General features: G+C 44.4%; 1 protein-coding gene, 1 long non-coding RNA gene and 1 pseudogene across 4 annotated transcripts in view; 2 read left to right on the top strand and 1 right to left on the bottom strand.

The window, feature by feature from the left end:
- The first annotated feature begins 1,885 nt into the window (after window positions 1–1,885).
- Window positions 1,886–2,003, top strand: LOC115935202 (uncharacterized; annotated as a pseudogene).
- Window positions 2,004–12,628: 10,625 nt separating this feature from the next.
- Window positions 12,629–16,990, bottom strand: LOC134758714 (uncharacterized). Of its 2 annotated transcripts, none has more exons than XR_010134185.1 (3): window positions 16,812–16,990; window positions 16,317–16,561; window positions 12,629–13,156 (listed from the first exon to the last, which is right to left on the bottom strand). It is a non-coding gene; the product is annotated as an uncharacterized lncRNA (long non-coding RNA). The 2 variants fall into 2 exon arrangements; XR_010134184.1 differs by having other exon boundaries at window positions 16,317–16,549.
- A 54-nt stretch (window positions 16,991–17,044) lies between these two features.
- Window positions 17,045–21,796, top strand: part of NUP153 (nucleoporin 153) — a 92,646-nt gene continuing 87,894 nt past the window's right edge. Inside the window, exon 1 of one of the 2 annotated variants that reach the window (XM_019028648.4) lies at window positions 17,045–17,657. In XM_019028648.4, the coding sequence (XP_018884193.3) occupies window positions 17,547–17,657 (111 nt within the window). In that variant the 5' untranslated portion in view covers window positions 17,045–17,546. 2 annotated transcript variants of the gene reach the window in all.

The raw sequence follows: 21,796 nt of genomic DNA, 5'->3' as shown, positions 1-21,796 counted from the left end.
GGATGATAAAAATGAGCTAAAAGGCCAGGTGCGGTGGCTCACGTCTGTAATCCCAGCACGCTGGGAGGCTGAGGCAGGCAGATCACTTGAGGTGGTGAGTTTGCGACTAGCCTGACCAGCCCGACCAACATAGAGAAACCCCCTCTCTACTAAAAATACAAAATTAGCCGGGCGTGGTGGCGCATGCCTGTAATCCCAGCTACTCGGGAGGCTGAGGCAGGAGAATCACTTGAACCCAGGAGGTGGTAGTGAGCTGAGACCGCACCATTGCACTCCAGCCTGGGCAACAAGAGCGAAACTCTGTCTCAATAAATAAATAAATAAATAAGGCTAAAAAATGGGTAAGAGTAAACAAGACAGATGAACATCCTCTTGCCCTCCACCTTATCTTCCCTTTGAGAAATGGATACAGAACTCCACACCAGATTTTGGTTATATGGAAGGGACTCTAACTGGATGTTACCACTACTGGGGTAAGAAAGAAACAGAAAAAAAGACAGACAGAAGATGTGGGAACGAAAGTGACTTTCAGGGAGTTTTAGCCAAAACCAAGTCGGAGGACCAGTGCAACTGAGTACATAAGCAAAATACTGGGAGTTTGTTAAAAGACAGATTTGTAAGTTCAACTCTAGAGAATCTGTAGGTCTAGAGTGTAGCCTGAGAACCTATGCTTTAAGTATTTCTCATCTAGGCCAAGTGCAGCGGCTCACACCTGTAATCCTAATACTTTGAGAGGCTGAGGTGGATGGATTACTTGAAGCCAGGAGTTTGAGACCAGCCTTGGCAACACAGTGAAACCTTGTCTCTACTAAAAATTAAAAAAAAAAAAAAAAAGCTGGGTGTGGTGGCACACACCTGTAGTCCCAGCTACTCAGGAGGCTGAGGCAGGAGAATCACTTGAGCCCAAGAGGTCAAGGCTGCAGAGAGCTGTGATGGCACTGCTGTATTCCAGCCTGGGCAATAGAGCAAGACCCTGTCTCGCATCAATCAATCAATCAATCAATTATTCCTATCTAATGCAGATGCCAGACTGGTGGACTACCATGGAAAGGTAGAAGTTAAACAAATCAGGACCTAATTTTTAGTTCTGGCCTTAAAAAGAAGGCCTGAGACGGCCAGACGTGGTGGCTCACGCCTGTAATCCCAGCACTTTGGGAGGCCAAGGCAGGCAGATCACCTGAGGTCAGGAGTTCAAGACCAGCCTGGCCAACATGGTGAAACCCATCTCTACTAAAAATACAAAAATTAGCTGGGTGTGGTGGCACATGCCTGTAATCCCAGCTACTCGGGAGGCTAAGGCGGGAGGATCCTTTGAACCTGGGAGGTGGAGGTTGCAGTGAGCCAAGATCACGCCAGTGCTCTCCAGCCTGGGTGACAGAGCAAGATTCTGTAAAAAAAAAAAAAAAAAAAAAAAAAAAAAAAAAAGCCCCAGGATGTGTAAAGCTGGTTAGGGTACATTCCTCTTTAGTGCTCCTTATCTTCTTTCCCCTTGCTTGCAAGCAGCTAAATTCTTTTGTGTTCATTGCCTTGGGGGAAGAAGCAGCCAGGGTGAAAAGGAAATAAATGTCCAGTAATTTCCAAAAACTTAAGCTCTTTAGAGAAATAGATACACAGGAAAAATGTTTGAGAGCTGGACAGTGGGGATGCTCAGGAAGGTGGGCCTCCCTCCAGTCATCCTTAGGAAAAAAATTGCCTAGGCAGAGAGAAAAATGTACAGAAGGGAAGAGGAAACCCAGAGGACACAGGTGCCCTTGTTTCCTCTAGAGGGACTGTGTGCCTTTCCCTGGAAGAAGAGCCCTGGAGAGATAGTTTGTAGGATTAAATGGCAGAACAGACCCTGCTTCACTCCCCAAGAACTCCAGTGGACCAGTAAGAACCTAGAGAGGTATAGGGCACACCACCCTGAATGTGCCTGATCTCATCTGATCTTGGAGGCTAAGCAGGGCTGGGCCTGGTAAGTGCTTGGATGGGAGATCTCCTGGGAATACCGGGTGCTGTAGACTTAAAAAAAAAATCTGGAGAGAGTTGGCTACACTGTGCAAGAAGGGTTTGAAGGCTTAGCATGGAACAGAAACAATAGGATGATGCTTGCGCCTGAGTAGAATAGGGAAGAATAGAAAGCACCTGGATTGAAGGGGCCACATGGACAGGAATGAGAGGGGCTTGGTAATAATTTGCACAGAGGACAGCAAAGAACGGAAGCTGCCCCCGCCCCCCAGCCCCCGCCCCACCCACCACACACATACATAGCACTGTGTGAGCTCTGGGAACAATTCTAGGAAAAGGGACAGGGACAGTGAACCCTGACTTGACTGAGGTTATATTCTGCCACCTCTTAAAAACAATGAGGGGTTGTAGGCCAGGTGCCGTGGCTTATGCCTGTAATCCCAACACTTTGGGAGGCTGGAGCAGGTGGATCACAAGGTCAGGAGACCGAGACCATCCTGGCTAACATGGTGAAACCCCGTCTCTATAAAAATACAAAAAATTAGCCGGGCGTGGTGGTGGACGCCTGTAATCCCAGCTACTGGGGAGGCTGAGGCAGGAGAATCGTTTGAACCTGGCAGGTGGAGATCGCGCCACTGCACTCTAGCCTGGGCGACAGAGTGAGACTCTGTCTCAAAAATAATAATAATAATAATAATGGGGTTTTGAAACAGAAATTTTGTTGAGTTAAAGAATATCAATTCCAGCCTAGGCAACATGGCAAAACCCCGTCTCTACAAAAATGCAAAATTAGCTGGGCGTGGTGGTGAGTGTCTGTAGTCCCAGCTACTTGGGAGGCTGAGGTGGTGAGTGTCTGTAGTCCCGGCTACTTGGGAGGCTGAGGTGGGAGGACTGACTGAGCCCGGGAGGTGGGGTTCCAGTGAGCTGAGATTGCACCATTGCGCTCCAGCCTGGGAGACCCTGTCTCCAGAAAAAAAAAAAATATATATATATATATCAATTTACATTTACGGCATACCACATAAGTTGTGGACATAAGATTTATGTTTGCTGCACTGGAAACTAATACAATGAATAAGAGTGGCATCCCTTGACAAACCATTTAACAGCTTGGTGGGGTCGGGGTGGAAGAAGAGACGTGCTTGTGGTTCAGAGTTTCTTACAATTCCAGTAACTCCAAGCTAAAGAGCATGTGTAGACTGCAAGTCACTCCAGTGTACACAACTACTTGCTAATTCTAATTTAAGGCCAGGCATGGTGGCTCACGCCTATAATCCCAGCACTTTGGGAGGCCGAGGCGGGCAGATCACGAGGTCATGAGATCGAGACCGCCCTGGCTAACATGGTGAAACCGTGTCTCTACTAAAAATACAAAAAATTAGCCGGGCTTGGTGACAGGCGCCTGTAGTCCCAGCTACTCAGGAGGCTGAGGCAGGAGAATGGTGTGAACCCGGGAGGCAGAGCTTGCAGTGAGCCAATATTGTGCCACTGCACTCCAGCCTGGGCAGCAGTGCGAGACTCCGTCAAAAAAAAAAAAAAAAATTAGCCGGGTGTCGTGGTGCACACCTGTAATACCAGCTACTAGGGAGGCTGAGGCAGAAGAATCGCTTGAAACCAGAAAGCAGAGGTTGCAGTGAGCCAAGATCACACTACTGCACTCCAGCCTGGGTGACAGATGAGACTCCGTCTCTTAAAAAAAAAAAAAAAAATATATATATATATATATAATTTAAACCATTTTGAAATAGGGCAAAGGAGTAGCATTGCCAGGTTTAGCAAATTAATTGCTTCATGCCGTATTTGCAATATTGAGGACATATACAAAAAGTTATTCATTGTTCATCTGAAATTCAAACTTAATGGAGTGTTTTGAATGTTATCTGGCAACTATAGAAAGAAAGGAGTTCACAAGTGTCTGGGGCCCAAGAGCGCATCACCCAGTACACTGATCTGGTTAGCAGAGTCCCTACTCTGCTCCTGAAATCCTGCCAAGGCGCTAACGGAAAAGCAGCTACACATACCTAGGTGAGAAGAGTCAGGGATTCCAGTTAGCTCAGCAGCTTCCATAAATATCTCAGGCTCCACCCTCTCCACCTGCCCATTGCCTGTGGGAAGCTCTAGAGTGTCACCTGGCTAACGGAAGAACTAGAGTTTTTAAAAATCAGTCAGACCTGTGTTCAAAGCCCATTTCTGTCAACTATTTGGTATGACCTTGAGCAAACTACTTAATAACCCTTCTCTTTTAGACTATTCCCTAAAAGAGTCCTCATAAGGATAAAAAAAAAAAAAATGCATGGAAGGCACCCAGCAAGGTGCACAGCATAGTGTGGGCACTCAATAAATAAATAAATAAATAAATAAATAAATAAATAAATAGTGCTATCGTTTCCTGCACTTAGTTACTAACAGTGGAGGCTTTAAATCCTATTCCTTGGCCTCTTCTTCATCTCTGCAAGATCCTACCTAGATATTGCAATTATTTGAGGACACAGTTTGTTCCTTTGCAACCTTAGGTCTATGTATTTTTGTCTCCAGTGCACATTTTACAGTACCTTCTGTCACCTGGCCTTTTGTACAGAAGAAAGTATTTCATCTAAAGAAAGGAGGCCAGGTGCAGTGAGCTCATACCTGTAGTACCAGTACTTTGGGAGGCTGAGGCAGGAGGATCACTTGAGCCCAGGAGTTACAGACCAGCCTGGTCATGTACCAAGACCCCATCTCTACAAAAAATAAAATTAGCTGGGCATGGTGGTGTGTGCTTGTGGTCCCAGCTACTCAGGAGGCTGAGGTGGGAAGATCCCTTAAGCCCAGGAGTTCAAGGCTGCAGCGAGCTCTGATTGTACCACTGCACTCCAGCCTGGGCAACAGAACGAGACCCTGTCTTTAAAAAAATAAATAGGCAGGGTGCAGTGGCTCATGCCTGTAATCCCAGCACTTTGGGAGGCCGAGGCAGGTGGAACACTTGAGACAGGAGCTCGAGAACAGCCTGGCCAACATGACAAAAACCCATCTCTACTAAAAATACAAAAATTGGCCAGGTGCAATGGTGCACGCCCATGGTCCCAGCTACTTGGGAAGCTGAGGCAGGAGAATCGCTTGAAACTGGGCAGTGGAGGTTGCAGTGAGCCAAGACTGCACCACTGCACTCCAGCGTGGATGACAGAGCAAGACACTATCTCAATAAATAAATAAATAAATAAATAAATAAATAAATAAATAGCATTCTCTGCTAAAGAATCACTAAATTGTACTCACGTTCTTTAAATTGAAAGTCCTGACTCCAAGCCCACCAAGTTGAGGAGGGGAAACCATGACAGCTAATCTGAAGCTTTTAATCTGCAAATCGTTTAAAATCCTAAGCAACAAATATTTCCAAAAGGAAATTTATCTGCATATGTATTTACTCAAAATACTTGTAAGTACGAACACTTCTGGTGGGGCACAGTGGCTCATGCCCGTAATCCCAGCATTTTGGGAGCCCAAGGCGGGCGGATCACCTGAGCTCAGGTGTTGGAGACCATCCTGGCAACGTGGTGAAACCCCATCTCTACTAAAAGTACAAAAATTAGCCGAGCATGGTGGTGGGCGCCTGTAATCCCAGCTACTCAGGAGGCTGAGGCAGGAGAATCGCTTGAACCCGGGAGGTGGAGGTTGCAGTGAGCTGAGATCGTACCATTGCACTCCAGCCTGGGTGACAAGAGCGAGACTCCATCTCAAAAAAAAAAAAAAAAAAAAAAAAAGAGTATGACCACTTCCACTTGTCCCTAAATGGCAGGACACATCCCATTATCATGTTACCATCTGCAGAATACATGGTCTTCTATAACTGTTGAATGCTATTCCTGAAAGTCTGTCATTCTGTATGTATGTATTTATTAGAGACAGGGTCTCACTCTGTCACCCAGGCAGGAGTACAGTGGCATGATCATAGCTCACTGCAGCCTCAGACTCCTGGGTTCAAGTGATTCTCCCTCCTCAGCCTCCTGAGTAGCTAGTATGACAGGTGCATGCCAACACACCCGGCTATTTAAAAACTGTTTTTGGAGAGATGGGGGTCTTGCACCATTGCCCAGTCTGGTCTAAAACTCCTGGCCTCGTGTAATCTTCCCACCTCAGCCTTCTAAAGTGCCTGTTTTTTTTTTGTGTTTTTTTTTTTTTTTTTTGAGACAGAGTCTCACTCTGTCGCCAGGCTGGAGTGTAGTGGTGTGATCTTGGCTCATGGCAACCTCCGCCTCTCAGGTTCAAGCGATTCTCCTGCCTCAGCCTCCCAAGTAGCTGGGACTACAGGCACGTGCCACCACGCCCAGCTAATTTTTGTATTTTTAGTAGAGACGGGGTTTCACCATGTTGGCCAGGATGGTCTTGATCTCTTGACCTCGTGATCCACCCGCCTCAGCCTCCCAAAGTTCTGGGATTACAGGCATGAGCCACCGCGCCCGGCCGAAGGTCTGTTTTTAAAGTGCACTTCTTTCTCCCTTCAGGTCACATTCCTATTTTGGCATAATCCCCCAGAGAAAGCACCATCTTGATCTGAGTCCATAAAAGTGATTTTTCGGAGGCCAGGCACGGTGGCTCACGCCTGTAATCCCAGCACTTTGGGAGGCCAAGGCGGGTGGATCACTAGGTCAGGAGATCGAGACCATCCTGGCTAACACGGTGAAACCCCGTCTCTACTAAAAATACAAAAAATTAGCCGGGCGTGGTGGCGGGCACCTGTAGCCCCAACTACTCGGGAGGCTGAGGCAGGAGAATGGCGTGAACCCGGGAGGCGGAGTTTGCAGTGAGCCGAGATCGCGCCACTGCACTCTAGCCTGGGCGACAGAGTGAGACTCCGTCTCAAAAAAAAAAAAAAAAGTGATTTTTCTGTTTACCTCTGATACTGCAAATAGTACATGGTCTCAGGTAAATTGTATTTAAAAGCAAAAGGGAGATTTCAAGTGTTCTAGCAATAAAAGATTGTTTTAACAAGTTTCATTTTAAGGTATTTTTTTTCAAACACAGAAAACATTTGCATAACATAAAAGTTGTTGAGGGAAATAAGGAATTGTGAAACCTCATATAAATGTCCATTCATCCTTTCAATAAATATTCATTCAATTTGTGCCTGGCCTTATGGATACAAAATGTGAGGAAAACATGAAGTGACAATGACGAGGGTCTTTTCTTTTCCATGTATTATTTATTAGTCCTTCATTATTTATGACGCCAGTAAGTGACACTCTGGGTTTCGGTAACACCATTTCTGCAAGGTATCACTCATCCTTCGTTCGTTTTTTTACAGCTTTTGAATTTAGGTCAACAAGGAGCCAATCTGGACCCAAAAGACTGCCTTATAGAGGGAAAATACACCAAGGGTGAGTTCAGGTTGGCCGTGAACCTGGCAGAATTTTTGATGGTATTTTCAGACATGTCTAGCAGTGACTATTTGCCAGAATTTAAAATTTGCCCTCCCTGCTTGCTCGTCTCAGCCTGCTTCTCTTCTGTCTGACATCACTCCTTAAACATTTCCTCTTTTCTTTTTCTATATTCCTTCCATATATAGGAAGTTTTCAGTGGAAAATTGCTGCAGAAATTTAAACAAGTGATCTGACCTGTTTTGTTTGGATCTCATGTAAAACTAACCACCGCACTTTTCTTGTTCTTTTCTTTAACTTGAAATTAGGATATCCCAATTTCTACTAAAAAATATAAAAATTAGCCAGGTTTGGTGGCAGGTGCCTGTAGTCCCAGCTACTTGGGAGGCTGAGGCAGGAGAATCACTTGAACAATGGAGGCGGAGGTTGCAGTGAGCGGAGATCTCACCACTGCACTCTAGCCTGGGCAACAGAGCAAGACACGATCTCAAAAAATAATAATAATAATAAAGAAGAAAGAAAGAAAGAAAGAAAGAAAGAAAGAAAGAAAGAAAGAAAGAAAGAAAGGAAGAAATTAAGGCAGAAAGCTTCTCAGAACTGTCGCATTTTTTCCCCTCCATCTCAGTTTTGGATTTTCTTTTTTTTTTTGAGACAGAGTTTTGCTCTTTTTGCCCAGGCTGGAGTGCAATTGGTGCGATCTCAGCTTACCACAATCTCCGCTTCCTGGGTTCAAGGAATTCTCCTGCCTCAACCTCCCGAGTAGCTGCGATTACAGGCATATGCCACCACACCTGGCTAATTTGGTATTTTTAGCAGAGACGAGGTTTCTCCATGTTGGTGTGGCTGGTCTCGAACTCCCGACCTCAGTTTTGGATACTTTTCAAAGGACCCTGTTCTAAAGTTAGTGGTGTAGGGAAAAAGTCAGTTCCTCTTTGTTTGTAAACCAAAACTAAACCTTGAGAGGAGACTCTGCCGGTATAGGAGGAGGCATAGTTGTAAAGGCTGGGACCTTATGATGAGGAATCAAAGAGGCAGAGCTATAGTGGACAAGAGTGAAGAGAGAAAAATGGCATTTCCTTCCCAATTGTCTACTACTCCTGGTGCCCTTTTGTGGATTTGCCTCCTCACTGCACAGCAGCAGACCACTACTTTGCAGAGTAACTGCTGGCCAACATGGATATCCAGTATGAGAGAGACAAGTGATTAAACTCAAGCATCAGCAAGGATGAAGCTAAAATCAATCCTGGGTCTCAGCACTTCAGCTGGAAAGGATGGGCCTAAAAGCAGGTGCTTCTTGTAGGAAGTGCTTATGAGTCACTGCTGACTCATTGAAGGGGCAAGATTTTATGACCAAACAAGTGAAAAAGAAAATGTAACTGTTACTAATTGAAAGCATTTAAGTTATGGCTTGGGTTTAACTGCGGCTAGTTGATGCTCTTTGTTGCTTGGTTGTGGCCTTCTTGGAGGCCTGTGGTCTGCTTTGATGCTTTTATTCTACACATTGTATGGGTACATAGTGGAAGCTACACCTTCATGGGGAGAGGGGGAGAGTTTTCTGTAGTTGGGGGTGGTTGTTTAAGTAGGTTTTGCTCAACGTCTGCAAAGTTGCCTTGAATTTGTTTGGTGATACTGCCTTTTTAATACTAAATGTAGAATGATATAACCTCACTCATCTTTGCTTTGGAGAATATTTGAAGAGTTCTTTTTATTGGGTTTTTTTTTTTTTTTTTTTTTTGGTTTTAAAGAAGCCTACTTTTGGTAGCTCATGATATCCTACTGTCATTATAATGGATCCAAACAAGGTAAGCTACATTGAGGCCACTGGCCATGGATTATAGATATTGGCTTAAAATCATCTTAACTAACCATTATGCTTGTGTAATTGCTCTGCTAAATCAACTCTGCTACCTGTGATGATACAGAATAAGGATGTGCTAAATCCAGATTTTCATTTCAGCTAGTAGCCTAGCTTCCTTTGGAAATAGAAGCTAATGAAAATAACAATTAAAAAATGGTTCATTTCATTTCTGCTCACTTTGTGGTAAAAGCGAAAGTTACTGAATGGTAAAAGGAAAAAAAATCTACATGATCAATAAGTTGCTGGCTCATCAGTTCTTACTTAAATTGTTGGTTGTTGTAGATTAGTAAGGAACAGAAATTCCTAAGCCTGCTCTTTACAGGAACTTCAGTTACCTCATTATCTGCCCTTGATGTTTAACTGTTCACATGAGCAAACATGCTTGTATTTGGCCTACACAAGGGGTGATGTATGTAAGTCTTTTAAATATGATTTTTCACCTTTTGTATTGCACAGCTTTTTAGGCCTTCTCTATTGCAGGAGTTAAGAACAATAGGCATGTTGCGGAAAGAATACTTTTGATGACTTCTTCTGGAAACTTTTAGACTAACATATCCATTATTGTTATCAAATTGAACTTTTCCAGAAGTAATGTTTGGAGAAAATACTGTGTCCAATTATTGTCTTAGCTTCATAGCAGCTATTTAAGAGGTCAAGCTATGGCCGGGCACGGTGGCTCACGCCTGTAATCCCAGCACTCTGGGAGGCCAAGGCAGGCGGATCACGAGGTCAGGAGATCGAGACCATCCTGGCTAACACAGTGAAACCCCGTCTCTACTAAAAAAAAAAAAAAAAAAAATTAGCCAGGCATGGTGGTGGGCACCTGTAGTCCCAGCTACTCGGGAGGCTGAGGCAGGAGAATGGCGTGAACCCAGGAGGCGGAGCTTGCAGTGAGCCGAGATCGCGCCACTGCACTCCAGCACCCCAGCCTGGACGACAGAGGCAGACTCCGTCTGAAAAAAAAAAAAAAAAAAAAAAAGGAGGTCAAGCTACTAGAGGTAAGTAATCTAATTGTTTTTATGATTTGTCAAGTAGAAAGCTGAGTAGAAAGCTGCTACCATTCCTGCCTTTACAGTTTAGAAAAATTACAGTTTATTCCAAGTTGCCTGAATTCTCTCATCTAGCATAAGTTGCCTGAGTTCTCATCTAGCATTCCAGATATATTAGATGCCAATCCAAGCCTAAGAATGTTCCCTCCTAGAGTGCCTGCTTGCTTTTCTACCTTAAAAATGATTTTGTGACTACAACGGAATGAGAAAAGTCATCGCAATTCTAAGAAAGTAGCCTGATATTTCTTTTAGGAATTCATCTCTGCTCATAGCTTCTTGGATTAGGGTTTACTTTACATCCATGTTTTTTTTCATGAATTAGTTCTAAAATAAAATTTTTCTTTTTCTTTTGCAACCAACCAAACAACCAGCAGTGACTAAAAGAAAATTTGTATAAGAAAAGGATACATGGGAATTAGCAAGGGGTTCTTGAAATATCTATGCTTAAGTATATTTCGTTACTAATGCTCAGTTTTAGACCCTTACCATTTCAGATGTTAATAACTTCTGCTAGATTACCTTTTTCCTTTGGAAAAAAAAAGTTAATGAAAGAATAATTAAAAAATGGTTCATTCCATTTCTGCTCACTTTGTGGTAAAGGAGAAAGGTACAGAATGATAAAGAAGAGGAAAAAAAAACTACATGTTGTATAAGTTGTTGGTTCATCAATTCTTAAATTGTTGATGGTTGTAGATTAGTAAGGAACAGAAGTTCCTAAGCCTGCTCTTTACGGGAACTTCAGGTACCTCATTATCTTGCCTTCAAAGTTAATCTAACTTCAGATTAATAACTTCTGGTGGCATGGTTAAGTTTTGAAACAATGCGCCTAGAATGTAATACAGTTCACCTGGTGATCTTGTTAAAATGTAGATTCTGATTGTGTTGGCTTGGGATGGGCAGAGCTGCTTTATTCTAACAAGCTCCCGGGGGCTGCTGCTGGTGCTTGCTGGTCAGAGTAGCAGCAAGAGGCCAAAAGTCACTGTTTGTTTAAACTGGGTAGTTCATGCTTGTCTGATGGTGGTGGGGTGATAGGTATGTGAGGGTTGTTTGCATGTTAACTGGTTTGCATGCTTTTGAAAAGAAATGCCTTAATAAGTTAGGGTCTGATAAACTTGAGCATTCTCTACAAATGCTTTTAAAAAATAAAGAAGCTTAGTATTAGCAAACTAAGGTTTGCAAATGTTATAGTTTTACAGACTGCAACCTTAATAAGTCCAGTTTTGTAATGTAACTGATGAATTATGTTATTAAATGAAACTAAACCAATTGATTTCTTTTTTTTTTCTTTTTTCTTTTTTTTTTTGAGATGGAGTCTCGCTCTGTCGCCCAGGCTGGAGTGCAGTGGCACGATCTCCTCTCACTGAAAGCTCCGCCTCCCAGGTTCATGCCATTCTCCGGCCTCAGCCTTCCGAGTAGCTGGGATTACAGGCGCCTGCCACCGCGCCCGGCTAATATATTTTTTTATATTTTTAGTAGAGACGGTGGTTTCACCATGTTAGCCAGGATGGTCTTGATCTCCTGACCTCGTGATCTGCCTGCCTCGGCCTCCCAAAGTGCTGAGATTACAGGCATGAGCCACCGTGCCCGCCCTTGATTTCTTGTATGAGATAGATTCAACAGCATGTGTTTAGAATTTACGTGTAGTTTTTTTTTTTTTTTTGAGACAGAGTCTGGCTCAGTTCCCCAGGCTGGAGTGCCGTAGCATGATATCTCCGCTCACTGCAACCTCTGCCTCCCAAGTTCAAGCGATTCTTCTGTCTCAGCCTCCCAAGTAGCTGGGATTACAGGCATGTGCCACCACACTCGGCTAATTTTTTAATTTTTTTAGTAGAGACGGGGTTTCGCCATGTTGGCCAGGCTGGTCTCAAGCTCCTGACCTCGGGTGATCCGCACATCTTGGCCTCCCAAACTGCTGGATTACAGGTGTGAGCCACTGTGCCTGGCTTGAGTGTAGCATTTTTAAGGTGAATTATCAGTGTTAAGTGCTAATGATTAATAGATTATAAAATAGTAAACTTTAGTATAACTCAATAAAATGGTAAAATGTAGCATAACATGTAGACAGAGATTGTTTTACAGTTTTGTATACTGACATACTAAATGCCAAGACTAGAAACCAACACATAAATATCTCAATAAATATTTGTGTTTTAATGAATTAATCTCAGTTAATTCATTAACTGTCTTAAATGTTAGGATGGGATTGCCTTCCTAAATTTGGTTATTATTTCATCCAATAAAACTGAGTTTCCATTCAAGATTGAATTTAAAATATGCCTTAAACTATAATGTAATGTACATAAACACATATATACCAAAGTCTAGTATACATTGATGCATGTAGTCAGGAAGAGGAAATATATGGCATGTTGGAATCAAGTGATATATGTAGTTAATCAAAATTTGCTCATACTAGTTAATTTAGTCTTAAATATTACTTTATTCCCAATAGAGAGAGAACACAGTAAGTTAATGAGAATATAATGATTTACATCCTTAAATATCTTCCCATTGTGTGGCCCTTCTTTCCCTAAAATACAAGCAAACAGGCAATAAATAAATAAATAATAAATAAACCCAATAGCTTCATTTTCTTTATTTTTTTCTTTAGAGATGGGGTCTCACTCTGTTACCTAGGCTGGACTGCAGTGGTGAGATCATAGCTCGCTGCAGCCTTAGACTCCTGGGCTCAAGTGATCCTCCTGCCTCAGCCTCCCTAATAGCTGGGACTACAGGTGCACACCACTAAGCTCAACTAATTTTTTCATTTCTTTGTAGAGAAGGGGTCTCGTTATGTTGCCCAGGCTGGTTTCAATCTCCTGGCCTCAAGTGATCCTCCTGCCTTGGCTTCCCAAAGTGCTGAGATTACGGGTGTGAGCCACGTGCCTGACCAGGAATACACTTTAAAATAATAAAGTATGGTAGCAACAGGAAATGGCAAGGAGTGCCTGTTAAAAAAAAAAAAAGGCATAGTAAGTACATAAACCAGAAACAGCCACTTATCATTATGAAGTATTCTGTACTGTACATAATTGTACATACTCCACTTTTACACAAATGGCAACACAGTAGGTTTGTTTATACCAGCATCACCACAAACACGTGAGTAATGTGTTGCAATAAGACCTTAGGACAAAGACAGTATCACCAGGCAATACGAATTTTTCAGCTGTTTATGGGACCACCATTGTATATTGGGCCCATTGTTGATTGAAACATTGTTATGCTGTGCATGAGTGTGATAATTTGTTTTAATAGACATCACAGCAGATACCTCATTTTGTTTTGGTAGGGTGGAATAACTACATAAAACTTCGTAACTTCTTGTACTTGTCATCTTTAAACATTCTTTTGGCCAGAATTGTATTAGTACCTTCTGAAGAACGTATGATGGCTCTTTTTCAATCTAGGTTGGGTTTAGACTAAATTGTATTTCACTTTTAATTAGTGGATACTCCTTATCTATTAGAGATGGGTCAGCAGCCTATTTGCTAATTTATAATTGGCAGCTGATTACATATATATATACATATATATATATATTTGTTGTTTTAATTTTTTAATTTTTTTGATATGGAGTCTCACTCTGTGGCCCAGGCTGGAGTGCAGTGGCATGATCTCAGTTCACTGCAACCTCCACCTCCATGGTTCAAGCGATTCTCCTGCCTTAGCTTCCCGAGTGGCTGGGACTATACAGGTGAGCACCACCACGCCCAGCTAATTTTTTTTTTTTTTTAAGTGGAGACAGGTTTCACCATGTTGGCCAGGCTGGTCTCGAACTCCTGACCTCCAGTGATCCACCGCCTTGGCCTCCCAGAGTGCTGGGATTACAGGTGTGAGCCACTATGCTCGGCCACTTTCTACTATATTATATGGGGAAAAAATAAAGAAGTTTCTTGGCAGAGGAGGACTATTGTAGCAATGAGCTTTTCATGAATTGCAGTGTCTCCCAATGCGCCATTTATTTGGCTGAAAAAACTAGGTCCAGGTTGAATGCAGATTTCCTCCTGTCTCTTTATTCCTTCTCTGCTCTCAAGCCTGGCACGGCTTCCAATGACTCAATCACATGAATGTGAGATTAATGCATTATAGTTCCCTCAAATACTATTTTACTTCCAAGAAATAAAATAATTGTGGAAATGGGTAAAAAGTTGAGAGCATGGGTAAAAGGAATGTGGATTTTCCCATATCTCCTCAAGTTCTACCAATCTTCTATTTCTGAAGCATTGTCTACATTTGGCCCAATTCTTTCGCGTCTCTCTTCCTTTCAAAGGTTGGCTGTGAAGGGTGTCCAGCACATCAAAGAATAGCCTCCAAGAAAGGGGGGAGCTTTGATTCCAGTCAGTCCTCTGTTCTGTGGTGGAAACTCTGGGTCTCATAGAGTGAAGAGGGCAGATGGGATGTGGCTACGGTTTAATCTCCTCTACGTATAACCCAATTAAAGATTCAGGTACAGATCTTCCCTATGAGTTAGCTTATCGTGAATTACTTTACTTGGCTGTCAAATATCTAGCTATGGATTTGTGGAAGAATAGGATTTCTGCATAGGAGGAAGACAGCACCTGAGGGAAACAACTGTCTTTAAGAAAGACGAAGTGCTCCAGGAGGAAGAGGGGGCATACCTGGAGAATTTAGTGGGAAGTTAGTGGTGGGAGGAGGCATGAAGCTAGGATGAGACAGCGGAAGAGAAAATAGATTAATTTTGTTTATCATATTTGGCAACTTGTCTTGATCTTGATGGTTATGGTCAGAGGTGCCACTGAAAGCCATTGATGTGTACACCTATGCTTGGTATAGCATAGTTTCTTTAGGCGCTGAAAGGTACAAGTTCAAAGGCACTAGAAGACTGGCTTTACAATTTCACTTGTATGATTTAAACAATGAACCTGAATTGTGCAGTTTGATTGTGGAGATAGTATAAATGTCTTGGAACTAATTATTTATATCTGATTGATGGTTGATATTGGATGCTTTCTATCTAAGCAGTTACTATGAACTAGATATACATTAATCCTTTCACCAGACCACTACCCTGTGAGGTCAATATTCGCTCTATTTGCTGATGAAAAAAACGAAGCTTAGAAACAGGATCAGTGGGCTGGGCGCGGTGGCTCACGCCTGTAATCCCAGCACTTTGGGAGGCCGTGGGCGGATCACCTGAGATTGAGAGTTCGAGACCAGCCTGACCAACATGGAGAAACCCCGTCTCTAGTAAAAATACAAAATTAGCCGGCCGTCGTGGCACATGCCTGTAATCCCAGCTACTGGGGAGGCTGAGGCAGGAGAATCGCTTGAACCCAGGAGGTGGAGGTTGCTGAGATTGCGCCATTGCACTCCAGCCTGGGCAAATCAAGAGGAAAAAACTTCGTCTCAAAAAAAAAAAAAAAAGAAAGAAACAGGATCAGTAACTTCCCCAAGGCTACACAGCTAGTAAGTGGTAGATTTATAGTAAATAGGCTGGGCGTGGCGGCTCACACGGGTAATCCCAGCACTTTGGGAGACTAAGGCTGGTGGATCACTTGAGGTCAGGAGTTCAAGGCCAGCCTGGCCAACATGGCGAAACCCCGTCTCTACTAAAAATACACAAATCAGCTGGGCGTGGTGGTGCACGCCTGTAGTCCCAGCTACTTAGGAAGCCGAGGCAGGAGAATAGCTTGAACCTGGGAGGCAAAGGGTGCAGTGAGCCAAGATCGCGCCACTGCACTCCAGCCTGGGCGACAGGGCAAGACTCTGTCTCTCAAAAAAAAAGAAAGAAAGAAAGAAAGAAAGAAAAAAAAAGATTTATAGTAAGTCTAAGATTTTTCACAACAGATTTTTCCTCCCTAATCATTTGGCTATTTGTCTTTAGCTCTTACAGAAAAGTTGGGTTATAGTCCCGGCTTTGATTACCCATCTCAGTGTCATTGATTGTGCCACCTAAATTTCTCTGGACATCTTGTCTGGTTGGTTGAATGAGAGGGTTGGACTATGTGATCACCAGGACCTTTCTAATCGTCAACTCCTAGAATATACATTTTGTGGATTCAGTCTTTGAGTCTAGCTCACTTAGTTTCCTAAATATTTGGAGCAAATATGGTATATTTTTATTATTAAAGATATATCACTTACCCCTAATGTTAGCTGACTGCATGGGTTATAATTGTAATCATTCATCGCATTTTTCGTCTATTAGCAAATATACATGCTCTCCATAGATGATCACGTCTGCTCCTCACAACAGCTTTATAAGGTGGATTTCAAAGCTCCCATTTTATGGAGGAGGAAGCTAAGGCTCAGACGGTTTTGATTCATCCAAGGTCAAATAGGTTGGGTGGCAGAACCAGAATTCCAGCCCCGTGTGTCTGCAACAAAACCTTTATATGTTTAAAGAAACATTAATGAAGCCGTATATATTTTCTAATTCTAAGGATCATGGACTTTATTTTTCAACCACAGATTTTTTTTTCCTCCTTAAATCATTAGCTCTTGTCTTTGATTTTATTATCTGCTTACTTCCTGCCTACTTAACCAACCGACAGGGAGAAGGAGAATGGGAAGAGGTTACTGTTTTTATGTTAAGTGCCTTTTCAAAGTCTAATTTACAGCCAAGAACAGCAAAAGTACCCCTTGGCTTTGTGCCTCTGCGGCGCCCCGGAGATCTCCTTCCCCGTCCCTCTTCCTTTCCGAGAATCCGCGTTCAGTTGTTGAACTACGTTTCCCAGCGTGCCGCGCGGCCGAGAGCGTGGACTCGACCAGTCCTTCCTCTTTGCCTATCAGCTCGTCGCAGCATGATGATGCAAATGCGTCGGGCGCCGATGAGTGACGACATTCTGGCTCGCGACCGCGGCAGCCGCCTTAGCAGGGGTAATAGGCGCAACGGCGGCGGAGGCTGCAGGGACGACGACGACGGCGGGGCGGGCGCTGTGCGCACAGGGGAGGGGTAGGCGGGCGTCGCCAGCGGCTTCAACTGCGGCAGCTACGGCTAGGGCGACGGAAGAACTCCCACCAGTCGGCGGTCGAGTTAGGCCTCAGCGCCGCCGGGAGCTGTTCGTGCTGTCCTCTGCGGGAGATCTCCATAGAGACCGTGACATACACAGAGGCGGGGGTCCGCAGAGGCGGCCGGACCGGAGCCTCCTCGGCCTCTGCGGCCGCCACCCCCTTCCCCGCTGCCAGCACTCACTCTCTCTCCGCTCCTGCTCGCAACCTCGCGGTTCCTGGGGTGCTTGTGCCCACTGTGTGGACAGCGCGGGCGGACTTTTGGGCCGGGGCCGGGCGGCGGGGGGGGCTCTCTAAGGCCTCCGCCTCTGCCTCTCCCGCCCCCTTACCCGCCCCGGAGCGGGAAGCGGCGGAGGCTCCGCCATGGCCTCGGGAGCCGGAGGAGTCGGAGGGGGCGGTGGCGGCAAGATCCGGACTCGGCGTTGCCACCAGGGGCCAATTAAGCCTTACCAGCAGGGGCGACAACAGCATCAGGTATGGGACCCCGACGCCGCGGTGGCCTGGCGGGTGGGGAAACGGCTGGAGGGGACGGGCGGTTCGAGGCCCCGGCGCCCCACGTGGAGCAGACAGGAGGGCCTGAGGAAAGGCCCGAGTGAGGCTCCGGGGGAGCTCAGGCCGTTGGGGGTGGCGACGGGAAGTGGGCTGAGACAGGCCCAGCCTTGCGGCGCACACGTGTGGTTTGGGCCGCCTTTCCCCCAACCCTCTGGGTCAGGGGCTTTCCCAGGCAGGCTCTGGGCGGGAAAAGAAATTGTAGGCCCATGATGCGCGCGTTTCTTTATTTTTTGGCGGGGATTTGGAATTTGAGGGTATTACTCACGTTCTCTCGAGGGAGAAAGGAAAAGATGTGGTTGATGGCACTTATACTTGCTGTTTTCTGGTGTCCCTTCTTTAGTGTGTTTGGGGAGGGGGGACTGCCCCTTGGAATCTTAACTGTGGGGCAGACGGGGAGTTGTGGGGGGCGCTGTTACATGGAAAGTGGAATAACTTAGTCTCAGCCTATGAGTTAATTCTCGGTTTCCCCTGCCTGTGGCCCTTCTCATCTTGAGAGCATTGGCTTAGATTTTCTTAACCGGGTTATAGTTAACCGTGGCACTGGGGCATTTTGAAAGTCCCTCTCCACCCTTACGTCTTTTCTCTGCTGCGCGACTCCCCCCCCCCCCCACCGCCACCCCCGCCTTTATTTTGGAGGCTGGAATTGGCCATTCTCCACAGTTGACCGGGACTCCAGCTCTGATCTCATACACAAAATATTTTAATATTATGAGGCGTATTCTAGAAGTGTAGTTACTTTTGACACTCCAGGAATGTTGGTGGTCTTATAGTTTAGCCACTGTATGAACTCCTGGATGTTTAAAATTATAAAAAAGGATTATCCTAATTGTAAATGAGATAGTTGATTCTGAGAAAATTCCGTTTTTAAAATATTGATTGTTAGAAGTATTGAATAGGAAAATGTTAACTTATTTTAATAAAGCCACTTATCAGTGATACTGAGGTGGGAAGTGTGTGTCTTAAATTTGTTGAAAAACAAAAGTGTAGCAAAAGGATCTGATAACTTGTTGCCTACTGTTAAAGGTAGACTTCCTAGATTATTTCATTCTGGATGCTAATAAAGATTACACACTTTCACATGGTTGATGTTGTTAAATTGTGTCATTATCAACAGATTTTTAAAAGTAAAGATTTGGGTCGGGCGCGTTGGCTCACGCCTGTAATCCCAACACTTTGGGAGGCCGAGGCGGGCGGATCACGAGGTCAGGAGATCCAGACCATCCAGAGACGGTGAAACCCCGTCTCTACTAACAAATACAAAAAATTAGCCGGGCGTGGTGGCAGGCGCCTGTAGTCCCAGCTACTTGGGAGGCTGAGGCAGAAGAATGGCGTGAACCCGGGAGACGGAGCTTGCCGTGAGCAGAGATCTTGCCCCTGCACTCCAGCCTGGGCGACAGAGCGAGACTCTTGTCTCGAAGAAAAAAAAAAAAAAGTAAAGATTTGAGGATTTTTTTTTTTTTTTTAGTTTTCTTAAATGTTTTTTATTTTGAGGGAAATGTTTGAGTAGTAAAAATTGTGGTTCAGGTATTTTCAGTCGTTCTCTACTGTTGGTTAGGTTTGGCACTGTTATTACTCCCACCAGTTTTCCCCCAGATATGTACATAAAGTGCTTAGTTTTCAGATTTGTGAAGAAAAGGGGTATTTGCGAGCAGATTTAAGATTAGAATTCAGGTCACAAGCCTGGCCATTTAACCTAATCGGTCTGTAGAATGGAAGTTACACATGCATGCTTTCTTTTCTCCTATGAATGCCTTTGAGTGCTTAGATTTTCTTGTATGACATGTAGAAAAATGACTTGTTTTAAATATAGGTCATTGGATGGTCTGGATAGAGGTTAGAAGGGAATTAATATTTTCCAGATGTCTGAAGTTATCACAGCTTTTTTTTTTTTTTTTTTTTGAGACGGAGTCTCGCTCTGTCACCCAGGCTGGAGTGCAGTGGCGCGATCTTGGCTCACTGCAAGCACCGCCTCCCGGGTTAATGCCATTCTCCTGCCTCAGCCTCCAGAGTAGCTGGGACTACAGGCGCCCGCCACAACGCCCAGCTAATTTTTTGTATTTTTAGTAGAGACGGGGTTTCACCGTGTTAGCCAGGACGATCTCGATCTCCTGACCTCGTGATTTCCCCGCTTCGGCCTCCCAAAGTGCTGGGATTACAGGCGTGAGCCACCGCGCCCGGCCCCTGATCACAGCTTAAATGTACTTAGATAAAATAAAAATCTAATTTTGGGGAGATGATGTCTTAACAGCATAACACCTATGATCCCAGGTGTCTTAGAGTTGATACGACTTCAGGCTGTGTAGTTTTGTTTTAAATCTTGATAATTTATCATTGCCCCTTATCTAAAATGCTTCTTGTCCTATTTAATTAAAAAAGAAAACATATTTTAGCTTTTGAATTGGGAAGTAAAGGTATTTAGGGGTTTCTTGATCAACACTGTAGGTGCTATTTAATATTGGCAGAAACTACCACTACCCAAGAAAAGTATTCAGGTATATTCAAAAGAATATTCTCCTTTTTTTAAAAAAAATCTTAAAAATAAGGACTTTCTTTAGTCCTTATTGAGGCTTTGGTGGACATAGGGTCTACCCACTTGCTGTTGATTATCCTAGGCTGTCAACTGGATGTTTTGCAGAAGCTGCTGAGTCATCATGAAGCAAGCTTCATGACATGGCATGTTTTATACTAATGTTATTTGATTAAGTGTCCAAGGGTTTCTGGGCAAAAATTAAGCTTTTGGTAGTATAGCAGAAAGTTGGAGTAAGAAACAATGAGAGGTCTGGCGCTGTTAGTGGATGTTTGCCAGTGCCTGTCAGGGCAACTTGCTAGTACAGTCACCCAGTACCTATGACTTCTGCATGTGTTCATTTGACTTGTAATTTCCTGTTTTGACTTCTGGGTTTAGCTCTCCTGGGAAATGCTGTAAGTTTACTACTTTCCTTCTTTAACTTATTTTTTTTTAATTTTTTTTTTTTGAGATGGAGTCTCGTTCTGTGGCCTAGGCTGGAGTGCAGTGGCTCGATCTTGGCTCACTGCAACCTCTGCCTCCTGGGTTCATGCCATTCTCTTGCCTCAGCCTCCCAAGTAGTTGGGATTACAGGCATGCGCCACCACGCCCGGCTAATTTTTGTATTTTTAGAGACGGGATTTCGCCATGTTGGTCAGGCTGGTCTCAAACTCCTGACCTCAGGTGATCCACCCGCCACAGCCTCCCAAAAGTGCTGGTATTACAGGCGTGAGCCACCGTGCCCGGCCCAACTTCTGATCTTTAAAATGTCATCTTGCATGAAGTTGTGCAGACAAATTCATTGTCTTGCTCAAATAACTGAAGGGTTATAAGGGTAATAACTCTTAAGAATTGTAGAAGCAAATATGAAGAACAGCCCTGAATAATGCAAGCTGATCATTCTTACTTGCCTTCTCCCCTACCCCTTTACCTTTTTGCCTAGATGCATTTAGGAAATGGTGCCATTTTTCTTTTCTCCTTTCTTTTTTTGAGACGGAGTTTTGCCCAGGCTGGAGTGCAATGGCGCAATCTCGGCTCAGTGCAACCTCTGCCTCCCGGGTTCAAGCTATTCTCCTGCCTCAGCCTCCCGAGTAGCTGGCATTACAGGCATGCGCCACCACAAACGGCTGATTTTTTTTGTTTTGTTTTTGAGACAGAGTCTCGCTCTGTCACCCAGGCTGGAGTGCAGTGGCACGATCTCTGCTCACTGCAAGCTCTGCCTCCTGGGTTCACGCCATTCTTCTGCCTCAGCCTCCCGAGTAGCTGGGACTACAGGTGCCTTGCCACCACGTCCGGCTAATTTTTTGTATTTTTAGCAGAGACGGGGTTTCACCGTGTTAGCCAGGATGGTCTTGATCTCCTGACCTTGTGATCCGCCCGCCTCGGCCTCCCAAAGTGCTGGTATTACAGGCATGAGCTACCTCGCCCGGCCAGAAATGGTGTCATTTTTCTAGTTGAGAGAATAGGTCACTGAAGAGAATGTGGTTAGTTCCTGTCTTCCTTTTCCATTTCCTTTTTGTTCAGATTGTCAGGCACAGAAAGTCAGCTCTTTGGA

The sequence above is a fragment of the Gorilla gorilla genome, chromosome 5 (assembly GCF_029281585.2).
Source record: "Gorilla gorilla gorilla isolate KB3781 chromosome 5, NHGRI_mGorGor1-v2.1_pri, whole genome shotgun sequence".
Classification (NCBI taxonomy): domain Eukaryota; kingdom Metazoa; phylum Chordata; class Mammalia; order Primates; family Hominidae; genus Gorilla; species Gorilla gorilla.
This window is presented reverse-complemented; position numbering and strand designations above follow the sequence as displayed.